Source organism: Panthera pardus, unplaced genomic scaffold (assembly GCF_024362965.1).
Source record: "Panthera pardus isolate Hobbes unplaced genomic scaffold, ASM2436296v1 HiC_scaffold_22, whole genome shotgun sequence".
NCBI lineage: Eukaryota > Metazoa > Chordata > Mammalia > Carnivora > Felidae > Panthera > Panthera pardus.
Genome location: NW_026526788.1, coordinates 47,618,573 through 47,640,740, shown reverse-complemented (window position 1 = coordinate 47,640,740; position 22,168 = coordinate 47,618,573). Strand labels below are relative to the sequence as shown.

The 22,168-nt window shown below is 37.1% G+C and overlaps 2 protein-coding genes across 6 annotated transcripts in view; both read right to left on the bottom strand.

Moving 5' to 3' along the window:
* Positions 1-22,168, bottom strand: part of LOC109264583 (olfactory receptor 6C74-like) — an 83,176-nt gene that overhangs the window by 1,418 nt on the left and 59,590 nt on the right. For 3 of the 5 annotated variants that reach the window (XM_053909707.1, XM_019444961.2, XM_053909708.1), the window contains 2 exons: positions 12,295-12,373; positions 9,316-10,302 (listed from right to left, as the gene is read on the bottom strand). In XM_053909707.1, the coding sequence (XP_053765682.1) occupies positions 9,316-10,277 (962 nt within the window). In that variant the 5' untranslated portion in view covers positions 10,278-10,302; positions 12,295-12,373. Of the gene's footprint in view, positions 1-9,315; positions 10,303-12,294; positions 15,654-22,168 lie in introns of those variants that run through there. The other 2 variants (XM_019444959.2, XM_019444962.2) reach the window with 2 other exon arrangements.
* LOC109264582 (olfactory receptor 6C74-like) lies at positions 17,769-21,964 on the bottom strand. Its single transcript, XM_019444957.2, has one exon. It carries the CDS (start codon positions 20,654-20,656, stop codon positions 19,619-19,621), a length of 1,038 nt encoding a protein of 345 aa, XP_019300502.2. The 5' UTR covers positions 20,657-21,964; the 3' UTR covers positions 17,769-19,618.

Below are 22,168 nucleotides of genomic sequence, written 5' to 3'. Positions count from 1 at the left end.
CGCCTAACATGCAACATTGTGGTCTACCTCATTCACCGGCTTCTTATAGGTTTATCCCTGGGTCCTGAGGCAAGGTCCTTCTGCCGTAGTGCTCCACTGTCACTGGTGCACCTGCTCCAAGATACCTTGTACTCCACCATGCTCCTCCATCATATCTTCACCTTTCCATATAGAGAAGCATCCTTGTTTTACTGCATTGACAATGAGAATCTGCTGACATGCAAGTCTGAGGCTCTCTGATATTTTTTACATAAGACTGTTTGGTCACCAAATAGGATGGACCCAGCCAGTGAGCAGAGAGTGCAGCCCCCTAATTTTACTAGATGATGAAGACACAGGGGCAGAAAGTAAAGGCACGGCTGGTGTCCTGGGGGCAGCTAATTGGTCACTGTTGAGAAAAAGTTACTAGGGCAACCCTTATATTTATCTTCTCATTATTTATGGCGACACTGATTCCCAGATGTCCACACTGTTCTCTGCCAAGAGTTTTCAAGAAAACTATATGACAATTTCCCAAGGGTTTCTAAAATCCCAAGCTGAATGTTGCTACTAATTTGAGGTACAAGTCCAGACTACAATTTTCTACATGTGGTATATGCCAGAGCATAGTTGTTAAAAGAACAGATTTTATGAGTAAGAGCTTGTTTACACCCTGGCTTTCATCAGTCTTTTGGGAAGATACTGGTGAAGTCCACCTTTCTTGGTCAACCATTCTTCATGCTTCTACCAATGTTATGATTCTTTTCATTGCATATTTTCATCTAAAAGGTATTTTAATTTTGTTCCACAATATCCTTGAAAAGGAAAGCACACACTTCTTCCTCTTCAGGGAAGAAAAGGAATACTTAGTGGTTTCTATAAAATCTCTAACCTGGCAGGACCCTCTCTCTTTGAAAGTATCTGAGAAGTGGATCCTCAGATTCTTTCTAGATGGAATAGAGGAAGAGATGTGAGCCTTAGGGTGGAGAAGCTGTATCCATAGCAACCATTGGCTTGAAAAACTGCTTCCTCTCCTCGGTACCTCAGCTAGGCTGCAGTGGCAGGAGTGATCCATTTTTCCGTGGCCTTGGCTTCCCATTGAAATACAGAGAAGTGGACTACACTCCCAAGTGTATTTGCAGGCAACCCTGGGACATATGGTAGCTGTATGGAAATTTGTTCTGCTTGAATCTTCCTTCATAAGTATTGGTCATATTGTAAAGGTCAAGGCAAATATTACAGAAACTTTCACAAGTTTCATGTGGGTTCCACCTTTCCACTAATAGACAAAATCATTTTTATAACATCTCTCCATCAACACACTTTGCTTTCAATCCAGGCCAAACCTGGGTTCCATGGTAATATTCTCAGTTGGAAGTTAGGAAAAATAAAGAATATGGGAGATGAGTTACAGAAGCTGGAGCAAAGTGAGACTATACATTTTAATGCTCAGATAAAGGATCCTTTGCATGGGATATTAATTTTATTCAGTGCCAGATTCATGGTGCAGAAATACCTTACACCTGGGGAGCACCAATGCCAACATGACAGTGGGAGGGTGGGAGGAGAGAGTCTCCATGTGGTTTGATGGAAAGGTTTAGAAAGGGGACACTCAAAGAAATGAGCTGAAGTAATTACACTTTGTATCTAGCATAAGGGGTGGTGAACTGACACCTACAAATATTTCAAATTGTTCCATTTTTCTGGATAGTGCCTTCATGGCTCTCCAATACCAATATTTCTTCATGTTTTTTGATGTAGTCTCAATGCAATATTTTTGCCTTTTTTTACCTTGCCTCAGCAACATTTCTAGAAAGAAATTGCTATGGCCTATGTCAAAGAGGTAACTGCCTGTATTCTCCTCTAGGATTTAATGGTTTCCTGTCCCACGTTTAGATCATTCATCCATTTTGAATTTATCTTTTTGTATAGTGAAAGAAGGCGGTGCAGTTTCATCCTTTCGCATGTTGCTGTCCAGTTTTCCCAAACACCATTTGTTGAAGAGACTGTCTTTTTTCCATTGGATATTCTTTCCTGCTTTGCCAAAGATTAATTGACCACGTAGTTGTGGCTCAGTTCTGCATTTTCTATTCTGTTCCATTGATCTATGTGTCTATTTTTGCTCTATTACCATATTGTTTTGATTACTACAACTTTGTAATATAACCTGAAATCCAGAATCATGATGCCCCCATCTTTACTTTTCCTTTTCAAGGTTGCTGTGGCTATTGTGGTTCCATACAAATTTTAGGATTGTTTGTACTAGCTCTGTGAAAAATACTGTTGGTAATTTCATATGGATTACATTAAATGTGTAGATTCCTATAGGTAATATAGACATTTTAACAATATTTGTTCTTCCAATCCATGAGCATGAATGTCTTTCCATTTCTCTGTGTCCTTTCAGTTTTCTTCATCAGTGTTTTATAGTTTTCAGAGTACAGGTCTTTCACTTCTTTGGTTGGTTTATTCTTCAGTATCTTATTGCTTTTGTTGCATTGGTAATGGAATTGATTTCTTAATTTCTCTTTCTCCTGCTTCATTATTGGTGTCTAGATATGCCACAGATTTCTATACGTTGATTTTGTATCCTGCAATGTTACTGAATTTGTAAGTCAGTTCTAACAATTTTTTGGTGGTGTCTTATAGGTTTTCTCTATAGAGTATCATGTCACCTGCAAATAGTGAAACTTTGTCTTCTTCTTTGCCAATATGGGGGCCATTATTTCTTTTTGTTGCCTGATTGCTGAGGCTAGGGTTTCCAGTACAACGTTAAAGAACAGCAGTGAAAGAGGACATCGCTGTCTTATTCTTGATCATAGAGGAAAAGCTCTCAGTTTTTCCCCATTGAGGTTCATATTAGCTGTGGGTTTTTCATATTTGGCCTTTAAAATGCTGACGTATGTTCCCTCTTACCCTACTTTGTTGAGGGTTTTTATTATGAATGGATGTTGTACTTTGTCAAATGCTTTTTCTGCATCTATTGAGAGGATCGGATGGTTCTTATCCTTTCTTTTATTAATATTGTATATCACATTGATTGATTTGCAAATATTGAACCACCCTTGCAGCCCCAGAATAAATCCCACTTGATTGTGGTAAATCATTCTTTTAATGTATTGTTGGATTCAATTTGCTATTATTTTATTTAGAATTTTTGTTTTGTTTTAAATATAATTTATTATCAAATTGGCTCACATACAACACCCAGTGTTCATCCCAACAAGTGCCCTCCTCAATGTCCATCACCCATTTTCCCCTTTCCCCCCCCCACCCATCAACCCTCAGTTTGTTCTCCGTATTTAAAAGTCTCTTATGGTTTGCCTCCCTCCCTCTCTGTTTGTAACTATTTTTCCCCCTACCCTTCCCCCATGGTCTTCTGTTAAGTTTCTCAAGATCCACATATGAGTGAAAACATATGATATCTGTCTTTCATTATTTAGAATTTTTGAATCCACGTTCATCAGGGACATTGGCCTGTATTTCTCCTTTGTAGTGGAATTGTTGTCTGGGTTTGGTGTCAAGATAATGCTGGCCTGATAGAATGAGTTTGGAAGTTTTCCTTCTATTTCTATTTTTGGAACAGTTTGAGAAGAATAGGTGTTAATTCTTCCTTAAAAGTTTGTTAAAATTCACCCGTGAAGCCATCTGGCCCTCGACTTTTTTTGTTGGGAGACTTTTTTTTATAACTGATTCAAATTCTTTGCTGGTTATCAGTCTGTTCAAGTTTTCTATTTCTGCCTGCTTCAGTTTGGGGTGTTTATATGTTTCTAAAAATTTATCAATATCTTCCAGATTGTCCAATTTATTGGAATATAATTTTTTGTAATATTGTCTTCTTTTTTGTTGTTCTAAAAAATGTGATTTATTTTATTTTTAAATGTTTATTTATTTTCAGAGAAAGTGCATGTTCATGAGCAGGGGAGGGGCAGAGGAAGAGAGAGAATCCCAAGCAGGCTTCACACTGTCAGTGCGCAACCTGATGTAGGGCTCTATCTCATGAACCATGAGATCATGATCTGAGCCAAAATCAAGTGTTGGACGTTTGACTGAGCCACTCAGGCACTCCCATAATATTCTCTTCTGGATGTTTATATTTCTGTGGTGTTGGTTTTTATTTCTCCTCTCTCATGTGTGATTTTATTTATTTGGGTACTTTCTCTTTTCTTTTTGATAAGTCTGGCTGAAGGTTTATCAGTTGTACTAATTTTTTCAGGGAACCAGCTCCTAGTTTCACTGATGTGTTCTACTCTTTTTGGGTGCTTTTCTATATCATTTACTTCTCCTGTAATCTTTATCTCCCTGCTTTTGCTGGCTTTAGGTTTCATTTGTTGTTCTTTTTCTAGTTCCTTTAGGTGTAAGATTTGGTTGTTTATTTGAGATTTTTCTTGACTCTTGAGGTAGGCCTGTATTGCCATATAATTTCCTCTTGGAATTGCTTTTGCTGCATCCCAAAAGTTTTGGACCACTGTGCTTTCATTTTAATTTGTTTCCATATATACTTTTTAAATTTCTTTTCAAATTTCCTGGTTGACCCATTCATTCTTTAGTAGCATGTTCTTGAACCCCCATGTATTTGTGGGGTTTCCAAACTTTTTCTTGTGGTTGACTCCAAGTTTTGTAGTATTGTGCTCAGAAAAAAAATGCGTGGTATGATTTCAAACTTTCTGTGTTTGTTGAAGTCTGATTTGCTACCACTGTGTGATCTATTCTGGAGAATGTCCCATTTGCACCTAGTCTCTTTGTATTTGTTGAGGCCTTATTTGTGACCTAATATGTGATGGATTCTGGAGACTATCCCATTTGCACCGAAAAGAATGTGTATTCTGCTGTTGTAGGATGGAATGTTGTGAATATTTCTAAGTCCATCTGGTCAGTGTATCATTCAGAGCCATTTTTTCCTTGTTTATTTTCTGTTTAGATGATCTGTACATTGATGTAAGGGTGGTGTTAAAGCCCCTTACTATTACTGTATTATTACCAATGAGTTATTTTATGGTTGTTATTGTTTTATATATTTGGGTGTCTCCATGTTGGGTGCATGAATAGTTACAACTTTTATATCTCATTGTTGTATTGTCCCCTTTGTTATGATATGGTGCCCTTTTTCATCTCTTGCTAGTCTTTGTTTTAAAGTCTATTTTGTCGATATAAGTATTGCTACTCAGGCTTTCCTTTGATTTATATGCATGATAAATGGTTCTCCATCCCCTCACTTTCAATATGCAGGTGCCTTTAAGTCTAAAATGAGTCTCTTCTAGGCAGCATATAGGTGGGTCTTGCTTTTTTGATCCATTCTGACTCCCTATGTCTTTTGGTTAGAGAATTTAGTCCAATACAGAGTAATTATTGATAGATATGTATTTAGTGACATTTTATTACTTGATTTGTCATTGCTGTTGGAGATTCTTTCTCGTCTTTGTCACTTTTGGTGTTTCTTTTTATTTTTAATTTTTTTTAACGTTTATTTATTTTTGAGACAGAGAGAGACAAAGCATGAACGGGGGAGGGTCAGAGAGAGGGAGACACAGAATCCGAAACAGGCTCCAGGCTCTGAGCTGTCAGCACAGAGCCCGACGCGGGGCTCGAACTCACAGACCGCGAGATCATGACCTGAGCCGAAGTCGGCCGCTTAACCGACTGAGCCACCCAGGCGCCCCACTTTTGGTGTTTCTTTACACTCAAAGAGTCCCCTTTAATATTCCTTGCAGGGCTGGTTTAGTGGCCATGAACTCCTTTAGTTTTTGTCTTAGAAACTCTTCATCTCTCTTTCTATTCTGAATGATAGCCTTACTGGATAAAGCATTCTTGACTGCATATTTTTCCCATGCAGTACTATAAATACATTATGCCACTCCCTTCCAGTTGCCAAGTTTCTATTGAGAAATCTACAGCTAGCCTTATGAGTCTTCCCTTGTAAGTTAAGGACTTCTTTTGTCTTGCTGCTTTTAGGATTTTTTTTAATTGCTGTATTTTGCAAATTTAACCACAATACATCTTGGTGTTGGCCTACTTTTGTTTATTTTGATGGGAACTTTTTGTGCCTCCTGGATTTGGATATCTGTTTCTTTCCCTAGATTAGGGAAATATTCAGCTATTATTTCCTCAATTTTCTGCCCCCTTTCTCTCTCTTCTTCTTCTGGGACTCCTATAATATGAATGTTATTGTGTTTGATGAAGTTGCTGAGTTCCCTAAGTCTATTCTCATATTCTATAATTTTTTACTTCTCTATTTTGTTCAGCTTATTTTCCATTATTTTGTCTTCTATATCACTAACTCATTCCTCTGTTTCTTCCAGCATACTGTTCATTGCATCAAGCCTGTTTCCAATCTCAGGTTTTGCATTATTCATTTCTGACTGATTCTTTTTTAACAGTGTGAATTTAAGGTGGTGGGCAAGTGAATCTAATTAGTGTAAAGGGTGGATTGAAGAAGACACTGCTAGGCCCCACCCATATTACCTTGGATTCAACTTGACAGGCAGCCTATAGGTTGTTTACTATAAATTCCTGCAAACTCTGTCAGTGCACTATTTTTGGCCCTGGGAGCACATTTTTCTGTGCATAAGACAAGCCAGAAGGGCTAGCAAAAGAACACTCCCACAAGCAATCCTCAATGGATGATGGGTGCAGAATTGTTATATACACACCCCATCTTCTTTTCTTCTGGGTTTGAATAATTCATAAGAATGTATTATACTGCACACAGAATTCCACAGTGAGATTGGGCTCCAATTTCCCAGAAGGGTAACTGGCTTGGTAATACACAATTCTTTTTACTATAGCACTTTCCCTCCTCCCTACTGGTCATTCATAGAATAAACTCTCCAGTAAACTACTTGTCTTCAAATTCTTGCTTCTGGGTCTGCTTCTGGAGTAACTCAAACCAAAACATTGAATTTTTTTCAACTCCCTAGTTTATTTCTCCTGAAATTGACACCTTCTCTGCAAATTGTATACCTACTAATACTAAGAAGTTTCCTCTGTGAATCAATCCTTCAATTTTCATGGGCTGTCATATGAGAAACATCTTTGACAAAGTAATACTTTTCATTCTAAAATAACTGATTTCAAGGAGTTAATTAAGGACTTTCTGTTCCACGAGGTGAAATAACCCTTTCCCCCCCAGGTCTTCCCTCTTTAAATTAGATACCCTGGACATAACACAACAAAGAATGACAGAAAGATTCTGAAAAATAGAAAGAAGATAGTAGATGGCCTAGGGACCTTGGGACTTGAGGAATGATATGGCAGTCGTTTCCCTGGGTTTCTTTATTGCCTTTCTTTTTTTTTTAATTTTTTATATTAAATATAATTTATTGTCAAATTGGTCTCCATACAACACCCACTGCTCATCCCAACAGGTGCCCTCCTCAATGACCATCACCCACTTTCCCCTCTCCCCCACCCTCCATCAACACTCAGTTTGTTCTCAGTATTTAAGAGTCTCTTATGGTTTTCCTCCTTCCCTCTCTGTAACTTTTCCCCTGTCCCCTCCTCTGTAGTCTTCTGTTAAGTTTCTCAGGATCCACATACTGAGATACCTCATTGCCTTTCATATATCCCAGACAGGGTGCTTCAGAAGCCTCCAACTCAGAACCGACAGATTCTTTTAAATAGTTAAAACAAAAAAAACAAAAAAAACTTTTCCCCCTAACCCAAACTTGGAGAAGAATGCCCTAATAACGGAATTTTTATCAATACTAACCCTACTCCATCCAAATACCAACAGAAAAACCATACCTTCTTCTAGTGGCTTCATCTGAGTCAAGCAAGGAGTATCTTCCCTGCTCATTCATGATAAAAAACAAAAATAAACTCATAATAAGCTAGGAGTACAGGGTAACTACCTCAACTTAATAAACAGCATCTACAAAAATACCTAGAGGTTCATCCCCTACACTAGTCTGGTTCATGAGGTCAGGCTGTGAAAATTGGAAGAGGTGGCTATTTTATCTAATGCACAGAAACCAAAAGCAGATAATTCTCAGGAGTTCCCTGCCTTTAGATTAGGTTCAGAAATTATCTTCTTCTTTGGAGAAAGGAGGGACATAGACACAACAGTCCTTGGAAGACCATAACCCCCAGGACAGTTTATAATCAGAAAATTCCCAGACATAAAAATCTAAATCACTCAACATTCTTTGATAGTCTAAAGTTCTTCCTAATCAGAATATGCCTTAAATATAAGGAATTCTCAAATCAAGCAGGAAAGGAATATACACAATCAAATCAGACACAGTAAAAATCAAATGCACACCATGTACATGTCGTGTCAGATGTGACAGGTACTACTTCCCATTAGGGCCAATTGTCTTCAGTGGGGAGGGAGCCACCTACTCCAAGAAGCTACAAACACCATAACTGACCCAATTTTAATCCATTTTTTAATTATCAATGCATTCATTTTCCTTTTAAACTTTCCTAATTATGAGTTCTGTTAGTTTGCTGCATAAAATGTTGACCATAATTTAGCTTAACCTGAAAGATGGTGGCAGCTCCCACACCTAAAATCACATTGGGAGAAAATATCTCTTACATGTGGGGAGAGAATCTGGTAGTGGGATCACCTATTTTTCAGTAACCTACTGGGACCAAGGCTTGGCAATATCAATTACAGGGGGAAAAGTTGAACAAATTAAAAAGTTTTGCCTTTTATTTATGTTTCAAGAAAGAATTAAAGACAATTTTATTGGTTACATTTGATACACTAGAAGATGACAATGTCAAAGTGCCTAACCACCTCTAGGTTACCCTGAGCTACTTATGCCTCTAAAACCAATTGACCCAAAGAAAGAACCAGCCTACTGCTGGTTCATTTACATAAAAGATACAATTAATGAAATACCATTAATTTTCATTAGGCTATTATATGACTTTATGTAATTTTCAGAAACAATTTGTTTCTAAAATTTCAAACCATGAATACATAAAATGGTAATGTTTTCTATGTTTTCTTAGGTATCAGAAAACTCAAGCATAAGACTGTACCAGCAATTATTATTATTATTATTATTATTTTATTGACAACTTTTTAAATTCTTAGCTTAAAAAAATTATATTTTATGATTTATGTATACTAGGTTCTCCACAGAGAACCTAGTTGTTTGAATTGAATTCATAAAAGACCACTGAGTAGAAAATCAAGATATCCTTCAGCATAATATAGAGAACTAAGATGAATTTTCAAATAGTGAAAAGTATTGCATTGCAAAGTAAGATAGTACCCATCTAGATGAAATTAGCATAGGCTAGATCACTATATGTAGAGATTCTATAGGAAAGATTTCTGCAATAATGGGAAATTGAACTAGAAGACCAAGAAGATCCACTTACCCTCCAAAGCTCTGTTTCTGCAACCTCACCCTGGACAGAGCATCCCTCAGAGCCTGGTGGACCTGCTTGTTCCGCAGAGTGTAGATGACAGGGTTCAACAGTGGGGTCACCACTGTGTTCACAAGGGCAGCCTCCCTGTTGGAGTCCAGCCTATTTGTTTGCTTTGGTTTCACGTATATAAAGACACAGCTGCCATACATCAGAGAGAGGACGATGAGGTGAGAGGAGCAGGTGGAGAAAGCTTTCTGTCGCTCCTTGGCTGATGGAAGTCGCACAATTGTGACTACTATATTGCTGTATGCAATGATGGTTAAAATGAGAGATATCAGAATGACAAGCAGAGCAAGGAAGAAGACATATATTTCAACAGACCCAGTGTCAGAACAAGAGAGATGAATCAGGGAGCCGAGGTCACAAAAGAAATGAGAGATGACATTGGGGCCACAGAAGGATAACTGAGAAACCTTGAGCACCAGACCAGTGATCAAGATGAAGGACAAAGCATTGAAGAAGAAAGCCAGAAAGAAACTAACCCTCAGGTTCATGATGGCCGGGTAGTGCAGAGGTTTGCAAATGGCCAGGTATCGATCCAAGGACATCACAGCCATCAGGAAAAAAATTATTGACCCAAAAAACAGAAAAGAAAAGGCTTGTGTGAGACAAGAAGTAAAGGAAATTGTTTGCCTTCCTGAAAGAAAGATGGACAGCAGTTTAGGAATAACTGTGGTAATAAAACAGCATTCAGAGAAGGAGAAAGTGCTGAGTAAAATATACATTGGTGTCTGGAGGCGATGGTCAACCCAAGTGATAATGATGATCACCATATTTCCTGTGATAGAGGCCAGATATGCCAGCAGATGCATCAGGAAGAAGATGTTCCCCAGGTACTGGATGGCAGGAAACCCTTCTAGAATGAATTCTTGGATTGTTGTCTCATTCCTCACCTCCATGTTTATCTCCATTTCTCTGTCATCAACTCTGTTGGATCTGTTAAACAGACAACACTATCATCAAGTGATTCCTATCATCAAAGAATAAAAAATTTAAATCATGGCCACTATTAAAAAAATAACTACTACTTGCAGCTACAACTCTGAATGAGGGCTTATTTTGTATCATTTAAATGCTGTATTATAAAAGATTTTGAACTTTTTCTATTATTAAATTGTAAAAATTGAAGGCTTATTGTTTATTTTTGAAAATAAATTTTAATGTGCAACTTTACTTTTTTGGAAAATATTTTTTTAATATTTTATTTATTTTTAAGACAGAGAGAGACAGAGCATGAGTGGGGATAGGGCAGAGAGAGATGGAGACACAGAATCTGAAGCAGGATCCAGGCTCTGAGCTATCAGCACAGAGCCCAACATGGGGCTCGAACTCAAACTGTGAGATCATGACCTGAGCCGAAGTCGGATGCTCAACCGACTGATCCACCCAGGCGCCCCGGAAAATATTTTTAATAAGTCCATAAGGTAAAGAATGCAAATTGAAAATTATTGTTTACACATAATGTATAAAACCAACAGATAACAATGAAGATTATCATCCCACAAAGAATATTTTTATGGGGTCACAGTTTTAATTTCTATACTTCAGGTATAATATGCAATATATGAAGCTCTCCTATGTACTGACTTCAGTCCTCTGGAAATAGAAACTGTGGGCGGGGGGGCACCTGGGTGGCTCAGTCGGTTTAGCATCCAATTCTTGATCTGGGTTCAGTTCACAATCTCACAGTTCATAAGTTCCAGCCACACATCAGGTTCTGCACTGATGGTGTGGAGCCTGCTTGGGATTCTGTCTCTCTTTATCTCTGCCCCTCCCCCACTTGTGCACACTCTATAAATATATACATGAAAGAAAGAAAGAAAGAAAGGGAAAGAAAGAAAGAAAGAAAGAAAGAAAGAAAGAAAGAAAGAAAGAAAGAAAGAAAAGAAAAGAAAAGAAAAGGAAAGAAAAGGAAAGAAAAGAAAAAGAAATTGGCAAGGAGATCATTTTCCTATTAGCATGTTCCAAACCAGTTATTTTCCTGACATGAAGTTGGTTCAGCCTGAGTTCTTTACCCAAGACCTTAAGAGTAAGCAAGAGAGTGTTATGCTAAGTGAAATAAGTCCTACAGAGGAAGACAGATACCGTATGTTTTCACTCTTATGTGGATCCTGAGAAACTTAACAGAAGACCATGGGGGAGAGGAAGGGAAAAATAAAGTTAGAGAGGGTGGGAGGCAAACCATAAGAGACTCTTAAAAACTGAGAATAAACTGAGGGTTGATGGGGGGTGGGAGGGAGGGAAAGTGGGTGATAGGCATTGAGGAGGGCACCTGTTGGGATGAGCACTGGGTGTGGTATGGAAACCAATTTGACAATAAATTTCATATTCAAAAAAAGAGTAAGGAGGAAACCTAGTTTATCACAATATCTCATAACTACCCAGTCTTTGGGTTTAAGAGAAACCATGTCTAAATGTTGGGGGCTAGAGGCATGGTTACATGACTTGGTTGTTCAGAATCAATGAATAAACATTTAATGGGTGAGTCAGTTTCCTTCTCACTCTACCCACCTGAGAGAAAAATTCTTCCTTCTGCTCTTAGTCATAAATTACCCTTCAATATTGTTTTCTGGGAATATTTTTGTTACACCAGAAGATTTTGGTGTGATGGAATTACACCTGTATCCCCTTTGCAATCACTAGAGGAACATTGTTTTGTTTTGCTTTGTTTTGTTAATGCCAGTGTGTACCTAGAAGCCAGATGAATTGATATGTAATCTTTGGGGAACGAATCTGGGCATCCATTGGAAATCAGTGCTCTAGTGAGTAAGTCACCATAATTAAATTGTACTTTACTTAATTCTTTGATTTAGCTAAACCTATTACAGTAACTATGCATGACCCACAATACAAACTTAAACATAACAAGTCTCTGCTTTAAATATGTGACCTGTTAGGTTGCAAGTATCCTCATAGTCAAGTACTCACCAAGAAGCAGCTTACAGGAAACAGTTTCTTTGACAATATGCTTCTCTTTTCTTCCGACAGCCAGGAATTTTCTCCTAGGCTAATGGAACGCAGTGTGGGGAAGAACACTCTTAAATGAGACGTACTTTTCCTTGAACTATTGAAGAAATCAATAAATGCCTTATGTCTTAAATTAATAGGAAATGATTAAGGCTGATTTTTTTTTCATGGAAGACAGAGATTTCTAAACTCTGGAGGATTAACAGTCATAGTTTTCCCCTATAGCAACTGGACTGATAAATCCTAGATCAAGACAATAGAAAGTATCGCAAATATGCACCAGAATTTGCTGATGCAACCATTTAAAATTCCTGAACATATTTATATCCAGTCTATGGCATACGATGACCCAGTCCATCATAAACATCAAATTTGGTCAGTTATGCATCCATAGCACAAGAAAGTCAGGAAGAAGAGATAACAAAGGTCACTTTCCTTTGGACTCGTTAGTCACTTTCCCATCAACCAGTTGCTCCCCACCTTTCAGAGTAGCTGAGGATCATTGCATTCATAAATGAGAATACATTCAAATGCCCTGATGATATATTTACTACAGGATTATTTACCATCCCCAATGAGACACACAGGGTCCAAAAGGACAAACCTCTGGAACACTGAGAATTCATTTAGAGGAGTATGAAAAAAGGAAGCAGGAACTAAAATCATAAGAGTCCCAGAGGACATTTAATTGTCCATATTTGGAAATGAGAAATTTCAGCAGAAATATAACATAATTGCCATTTCACTGCATATGGTAACATACAACTGTCATTATCAATAGCCCACACAATTCTTTGTACAAGTCTTCAAAGGTATATTTTCCATGAGTGGTCTAGAATGGTAAAATTTACAAAATCCCGAATTGCGTATGTCAAGAAAGACAAGCTTAAATTTTTACAATTGTCTTTGCTTGTTTCCCTTTTTAACTTGGTATTTTATTGAATGAGGTATAATTTACATTCTGTAAAATGAACAAGTTTTAATTGTACAGGTTGATAATTTTCTAAGTATATAAATAGCCATGTAACCGCTGTTCAAATCAAACTATAAAACAGTGCCCTCCTTAATACCATCACCCATTTAGCCCATCCCCTGTCCACCTCCCCTCCAGCAACCCTCAGTTTGATCTCTATAATTAAGAGTCATTCTTATGGTTTGCCTCTCTTTTTTCTCTCTCCATATGTTCATCTGTTTTGTTTCTTAATTTCACATATGAGTGAGATCATATGATATTTGTCTTTCTCTGACATATTTCACTTAGCATAATACACACTGGCTTCATCCACATAACTGCAAATGGCAAGGTTTCATTCTTTTTTACGGCTAATATTCCACTGTATATATATATACCGTATCTTCTTTATCTGTTCATCAGTCTATGGACATGTGGGCTTTTTCCATAATTTGGCCACTGTTGATAATGATGCTATAAACATCAGGGTGCAGGTATCCCTTTGGATAAATATTTTTGTATCATTTGGGTAAATACCTAGTAGTGCAATTTCCATGTACACATGAAAATAATGTGTATCTTCAGGTGCTAAATATAACAATCTACAATTATCAATTAAGTGCACTTAGTTGATAGTCATGCAAATCTCTATGTGTACTGATTTTTTTTCTGTTTGTTGTATTAATTACTGAAATAATGATGTTAAAACCTCTATATTTGTGGATCTTTTTACTTTAGTTCTTCCAACTTTTCTTTCATGAATTTTAAGCTCTATCATTATGTGAATATACATATAAAATTATGTCTTCCTGGTGATTTCATTTATCATTATAAATGTACCTCTTAATCTCTGAAAATACACTGTGAAGTCTATTTTTTTAATATATATTACTATGGTCACACAAGCTTTCTTTTGCTTGATGTTTCTTGGAATTTCTTACTGTATATATTTAAACGTTATTCTTATAACCAGCACATGGTAAGGTCTTCCTTTTTACCCAATGTAGTTCTCTCTCTCTCTCTCTCTCTCTCTCTCTCTCTCTCTCTCTGTCCCCTTTTTTAATTGGAGTGCTTAGTCCATTTACATGTAATGTCATTATTATAAGGTTAGATATAACTCTACCATCTTTTTATTTTTGAGAGAGAGAGAGAGGGGAGAGAGGGGTGGAGGGAGAGGGAGAGACAGAATCTTAAGCAGGCTCCACACCCAGCATTGAGCCTGATGCAGGGCTTGGTCTCATGACCATGAGATCATGACCTGAGACAAAATCAAGAATCAGTCACTTAACTGGCTAAGCCACCCAGGTACCCTAACTACCATCTTGATGTTTCCTTTTATTTGTCCCCTGCTATATATTTCACATTCTTCTTTCCTATTTTCTTTTGAATTAACCATGCATTTTCAATATTGCATTACAATCAGCTCTATTATCTTTTAAACAGCTTTAAGTGATCATTGATATAAATGGACATATTTAAAGTGTATAATTTGATACATTTTGGCATGTTATTTTTTTTAATGTTTTGGGTTTTTATTCAAATTCCAGTTAGTTAACATATAGTGTAATATTAGTTTCAGGAGTAGAAATTAGTGATTCATCACATACATACAACACCCAGTGCTCATCACAACAGTGCTCTCCTTAATCTCCATCACCCATTTAGCCCATTCCCCACCTATAACAACCCTCAGTTTGTTCTCTGTAGTTAAGAGTCTCTTTTATGGTTTGCCTAAGAGAGCCATATTGTTTTAAGGGCTTGGTGATGGGTTTTGAGCTCAGTCAGGGTAATGAAATGCTTTATCACTGGAACAAATTGTACATCTACCGTGGATCATTTGGGATTGTCTTCTTTTCTGGATGGGTCATAATGGGGATTGTTTTTCTCAAACTGTGTGTGGTCTGGGTAAGCCTCCTTCATAAGCTTCACAAATTCTGTGATATTTGGCTCTTTGCAGTTGCTATGGTAGGTTTCTCCCCCCAGCTTCATGGCTTGAAGGAAGTTCCAGGCCTGTCCTGGTAGTTTTGAAACACCATCCCAGTATGCTGTCTGCTTGGACTGTGCTTTAAGATGCTCAGTACTTAAGTTTACAGCTACACCTTTCTCTGGTTGGCTGTCTGACTCTGACTTTCATCAGCCAGTAACTGTTTAGATACCTCTCACATTTTTTAAGGGCTGATCTTCCTAGGGTTGAAGTTACCTACTTTAGCTGATGTCTCTGCTAGTTTCTTCATCTTAATATGTTTCCATGCTGGCCTCTTATTGTCTGGCCCAGCAGGCTCAGCAGCCCAGCCAGCCTTTTCCAGGGACTTGGCATGGCATTTTCACATGTTTAAATACTGATGAAATCACCACCATAATGAATATAATGAAGATATACATCAATCCAAGTTTCCTACTGCCCCATTGTGATAATTCCATTTTATCTCTTCTGTTGGCTTCTTAGCTATAACTTTTTACTTTTATTTCAGTGGTTGCTTTCGTGTTTACAGTATACATCTTTAACTTATCATTACCTACCTCCAAGTGATAGTTTTACCACTTCACATATAAGAAACTTATAATAGTATACTTCTATTTCTACCCCCTCAGCTTTTATGATATTATTGTCATATATTTTCCTTCCACGTATGTTATGAACTCCACACTGCATTGTTACTATTTTTGTGGAGTCTATTATCTTTCAGACATTTAAATAATTAAAATAAATACCTTAAATACCTACCATATAGTTACTATTTCCAGTGCTCTTCATTCTTTTTCATAGCTCTGCATATTTTCATCTGGTGTAATTTTCTTTCTCTTGGAAGGACTGACTTTATCAGTTATTATTCTGTAGGCTTGCTAGTGATTAATCCTTTTATCTTTTGTAAGCCTTCATTTTTGACAGTTTTACAGGTATCAAATTCTAGGTCGGCAGATTTTTATTCACAGTCCTTCAAAAGTGCCTGTATCACTGAATTCTCATTTACTTCTTTCCAAAGAGAATTTTATGTCATCTTTATCTTTGTTCCTCAGTATGAAACATGTAATTTTTCCTTTTGGCTGTTTTTAAGATTTTCTCTTTATCTCTGGTTTTGAGCAATGTTTTATGCATTTTGGTGTGGATTTTTTCATGTTTCTAGTGCTTGGGTTTTGCTTAGACCTTTGGTTCTGTTCTCAGAAAATTTGTAAAATTTTGGCCATCGTGTCCTTAAATCTTTTTTTGTCATCCCTCTCCACATACAAACTTCTGTTTCAGAAATCGAATTATATGCTTGTTGGATTGCCTGAATTTGTCCCATATTTCACTGATGCTCTTATCATTTTAGTTGGATTATTTTTTCTTTGTGTGTGTGTTTTTAAGTTTCTATATCTTCGAATATGCTAATTTTTCATCTGGCATGTCTAATATTCTACTCATCTCATCTATTAAAACTATTCAGTAAAATTTTGAATCAAAAAAGTGCAATTTTCTTTTTTAAAGCCATTTTATTCAATTATGATTAACATACAGAAAGCTGTGCACATTTTCTTTATTCATTCATCCATCAATGGATACTTATGTCATTTCTATATCTTGGCTATAATAAATAACGCTGCAGGGAACATGGGAGTGCAGATATCTCCTCAATATCTTCATTTCGACTCCTTTGGAGATATATCCAGAAGTAGTATCATTGGATTATACAGTAGTTTTCTTATATATTTTTAAATTTTCAACCATTTTTTATTCAAGTATAATTATGCAGTGTTATATTCATTTCAAGTGTACAATATAGTGATTCAACAATTCTATACATAACTCAGTGCTCATCATGAAAGTGTACTCTTAATTCCCTTCATTTATTTCACCCATTCCCCCCCGCTCCCCGCCCCCACCCTGCCACCTCCTGTCCAGCAATCACCAGTTTGTTCTCTATTTAAGAGTCTGGTTTTTTGTCTCTCTTTTTTGTTCACTTATTTCTTAAATTCCACATAGAAGTTAATTATATGGTATCTGTCTTTCTCTGAATGACTCATTTTGCTTAGCACAATATCCCCTAAATCATCCGTGTTGTTGCAAATGGCAATATTTCATTTTTTTTGCCTGTGCATTATTCCATTGTGTGTGTTTGTGTGTGTGTGTGTGTGTGTGTGTGTGTATGCACCAAAGCTTCTTTATCCACTTATCTATGGATGGACACTTAGGTAGCTTCCTGAGGAACTTCCATATTATTTTCCACAGTGATTGCACCAGTTTAAATTCTCATCAACAGTGTCCAAAGTTCCCCTTTCTCCACATCCTCACCAATACTTCTTTTCCTTTCACTTTTTTATGATAGCCATTCTAACCTAGCTTAGGTGTGAGATAATATCTCATTGTGATTTTGATTTGTATTTCTCTGATGATTAATGATGTTGAACATCTTTTCATATACCTATTGGCTATTTAAATGTCTTCTTTGGAAAAAATGTTTATTCAGGTCCTTTGCCAATTACTTTATTTGAGTTGTGTTTTTTTAATCATTGATTTGTATGAGTTCTTTATATATTTTGAATTAACTGCATGTGGCCCCAGATTTGGCCTTGACTCCTGTCACTAGCTTGCACCACTGGGCTCACCTTCAGCTAGGCCTCCAAGCTGCATGCTACAGCCCAACTGCCATCACCAGCCTCCACTGACATGTGCATTCCTATGGGGAGACCTTTCTGCCAATAACTGTACTGTTAATTGGCCATTCTGGGAAAAATCATTGACAATGTGATGCTTTGAGCACAGGGAATATACCAAATGTCATAAAAAGAGATAAGCCTACACAAAAAAATACTTGGAAATTTTTATATGTGCAAAGGGTGAACAAAAATGTGTTAATTGAGTAGTCTATTCTTCAAATTCATTAGTAATTGTATGCCAGAAATCTTCATAACACAGTCAATTATTATGCCTGAAACCACAGAATAATGTGGTCAGAGCAAAGCATGATAGCCAACTATGCCAAGCAAACACCAGCTCAAGGACTTTTCTTACTGTGTCTTGTGTCCAAATCTATCCTTTCCTACCAAAATCTTGAATAACTAAATTATAGTTGTAATTCTTCATTAAAATATCTCATCACTTGCACAGCATAGGAAACCATCAACAAAACCAAAAGGTAACCTACTGAATGAGAGAAGATATTTGCGTATGACATATCCAATGAGGGGATAATATCCAAAATATATTTAAAAACTTAACACCCAAAAAAGCCCCAAAAATAATCTGATTTTAAAATGGGCAGAGGACCTGCACTGACATTTTCCCAAAGAAGACATACACATGGCCAAAAAACACATTAAAGATGTCATGCGTGAACTTAACACTAAACAAAATTAAAACAAACAAAAACATCTCATCATTTTCTCTTTTCTACGCTCAAGTTGTATTTCTATTACAGTGTGTCTTTGTGTCATGTTTGGTATCAGCCGTGTCATTTCACACTAGTACTAATAATGGACAGCCAGAGATTATCACATCAAAGCTCTCATTTCACAAATAAAGATACTTGCTTATAGATTTACTTAGAAAGACTCTACAGTCACAATCAGACTCCTTTCCACCTTTGGTTAGATTCCCCTCAATTCCTTTTCTGTAGTAGGGAAACAATCTTAACCACTCAATTCCTTGTTCCAGAAATCATAATGCTTCTCTCTCTCTGGTACTCCATCCTCGGGTCTTTAGTACTGAAATCAGTACTAGCAGATGAGCATAACCAAAGGAAACTTTCAATTTCAATTAGAGACATTTATGTATCTTCATTATAGCGTAAACTAGAATTGTAAAGATTTATATTCTATTTATATACAGACAATGCACAATTGAAAACAATTGCATTGAGTCATTTCAAGTAATGCTATTAATATCATGACGGTTATGTACATGTGTCCTTCAAAAATCAATATAGTGACCATGTTACATCTATCCTTGAACCAACTTGATATTCTTAATTCTTGTGAATTTCATTTTCCATCCCTATGTACTTACCACAAGTAGATACATGAAACCACACCTTCTCAACTTTGAGATTTCACATGCATCAAACAGAATCATGGATATGAGACTCCTCATTAAAATTTGTTGAATCCTATCGAGTTAAAACTCGTGAACAGAAGATCACAGAGCAGGAAGATAATTTCATTTCAATATGAACAAGAATGTTAGAGCTTTCAAGTAGTGGATTACATTGGATTATAAGATAAATTGGCCCTTATTCTAAGAATAAACGAGCAGAAACTTTAAAAACACAGTTGCAAGACTATGTAAGAGATTCCAGAAATAGGATGGAGATTACATTAGATGGAGAAGAGGCATTCTCCCTCTGACAGTCTATGGTTCTATTTCTGCAATCTAACCCTGGACAGAGCATCCCTCAGAGCCTGATGGACCTGCTTGTTCCGCAGAGTGTAGATGACAGGGTTCAGCAGCGGAGTCACCACCGTGTTCACAAGGGCAGCCTCCCTGTTAGAGTCCAGCCTGTTTGTTTGCTTTGGTTTCACGTATATAAAGACACAGCTGCCATACATCAGAGAGAGGACAATGAGGTGAGAGGAGCAGGTGGAGAAAGCTTTCTGTCGCTCCTTGGCTGACGGAAGTCGCACAACTGTGACTACTATGTTGCTGTATGCAATGATGGTTACGATAAGGGATGTCAAAAGGATAAACAAAGCAAGGATAAAGGCCAACATTTCAGTAGATCTGGTGTCAGAACAAGAGAGATGAATCAGTGGCCCAAAATCACAAAAGAAGTGAGGGATGACATGGGAGCCACAGAAGGATGACTGGGAAAGCATTATAATTGGAACCACCATGAGGACAAATCCCAAAGATAAGCAGGCAGTGACCAGAAGGAAACACATCCTTGGGTTCATGATGGTTGAGTAATACAGAGGTTTGCAAATGGCCAGGTACCTATCTAGGGATAATACCGCCATAAGGAAGAAAACAGTTGTTCCCAGGAAAAGAAAGACAAAGGCTTGTGTGAAGCAAGCCACAAAAGAAATTGATTGCCTCCCTGACAGAAAGATGGCCAACAATTTAGGAATAACAGTGGTTACAAAACAGCATTCAAAAAAGGAGAAACTGCGGAGGAAGAAGTACATGGGTGTCTGGAGGCGATGGTCAGTCCAGGTAATGGTGATTATGAGTGTATTTCCCATGATGGAGGCCAGGTATGCCAGCAGATGTACCAGGAAGAGAACCTTTCCAAGGTTCTGGACAGCCGGAAAGCCTTCCAGAGTGAATTCCTGAACTTCTGTCCAGTTTCGTGTATCCCCTATCACTGACTTTTCCATTTCTTCAACTCTGTGAGCTATTTTGTAGAATATCATGACTGAAGAATTAAGAACTTTGGGAAACATATAAAACAGTGTCATCAAATGGATGAAGGGGAGTGGGAGATACAGTCTTCCAGTTATGGAATGAATAAGTCACAGGGATGAAAGGTATAACATAGGGAATACAGTCAATGATATTGCGATAGTGTTGTATGATGACAGAGGGTAGTTACACTTGTGGTAAACATAGCATAACATATAGAGTTGCTGAATCACTATATTGTATACCTGAAATTAATGTAACGTTGTGTGTCAACTATAATTTTTTTCAAATTTAAGAAGGGGAAAAAACGAATAAAAAATAAAATAGTATAAGCGTGGTGACTGGATTTTTTAATTATTTTAAATATTATATTTTATGTCTAGTTTTTATACTTTATTAAGTAAAAATAAATTATTTTATCTTGAATATATTTATGTTAAATGATAAAAAAAAAGAACTGTGCACATGGTTACAAGTTTTCATAAAGGATAATTTTAAGAGTGTTAGCCATTTTTTCTGTACTCTATTGCCGAGCAGGAAAAAAAACCCTTCTTTTACTTTTATATCTGATCATGCAACATATTATTGGTAAGATACCACTGATATCATCAATATCATCAAAGGGTGAATATTGCAAAAGGAAAACTGTAGCCTTAGGGAAAAAAAAAAAAACTACAGTCATGAGTAGGTCATCCCACAAAAAATTATTCCCCCATGATGTCCTTAGGATTTTTTATCCATATTTGATGTCATAACATTACTTACAGGAAAACTTCCTATGGTCCCAGATGCAGCCCTCTAAAGTGAGAGTACTAGAGTATCAGATGGACTTTAATTATACTGTGGGAGATAGAAGCCAGGTCATTTTCCTACAGAGCTTGAGACCAGTCAGTAAGAAAGGAGAGTTTTCCCTTCCTCCTGTGCTAAGTGGTCAGTCTAAGGGAGAATCTCTATCTTCTGACCCTTTTAGTACATACTTTTAGAGATACTAGCCTGAGGACAGAAAGAGAAATTCCATGCCTTGACTCTGGCAATTACTTTCTGATTCACTGTCTCTTCTACTGTCTACCTAAATAAAATACTCCATTACCCTTTAAATCCATAAACTTCTCTATGTGAGGCTTTGTCGTTCTGGTCAACTAGTGTTCATCTCAGATTTCTGAACTAGTTCTGATTTAGCCAAACCCCATTATTTTAAGTATAGTAAATCAGCTTGAAGAGGAACGGATTCTGCTTCAATTTACAATAAATTTAATGGCAAAATAACTCAATCACACTAAGGCCATGTACTTACCCAGATGCAACTCACAGTAAGCAGAACTTGGTCTCCCTCTCCTCATTCTTCCAGCAAACCAAAATGCTGGTCTAGGAACTTAGAAGTGTGTGTGTGTGTGTGTGTGTGTGTGTGTGAGAGAGAGAGAGAGAGAGAGAAAGAGAGAGAGAGAGAGAGAGAGAGACAGAGAGAGACAGAGAGAGACAGAGAGAGAGAGAGAGAGAGAGAGAGAGAGAAACATTTGCATTTGAAATGACCCTAATTTGTCCTAGAGAAAAGTCCAAAATGTGCATCA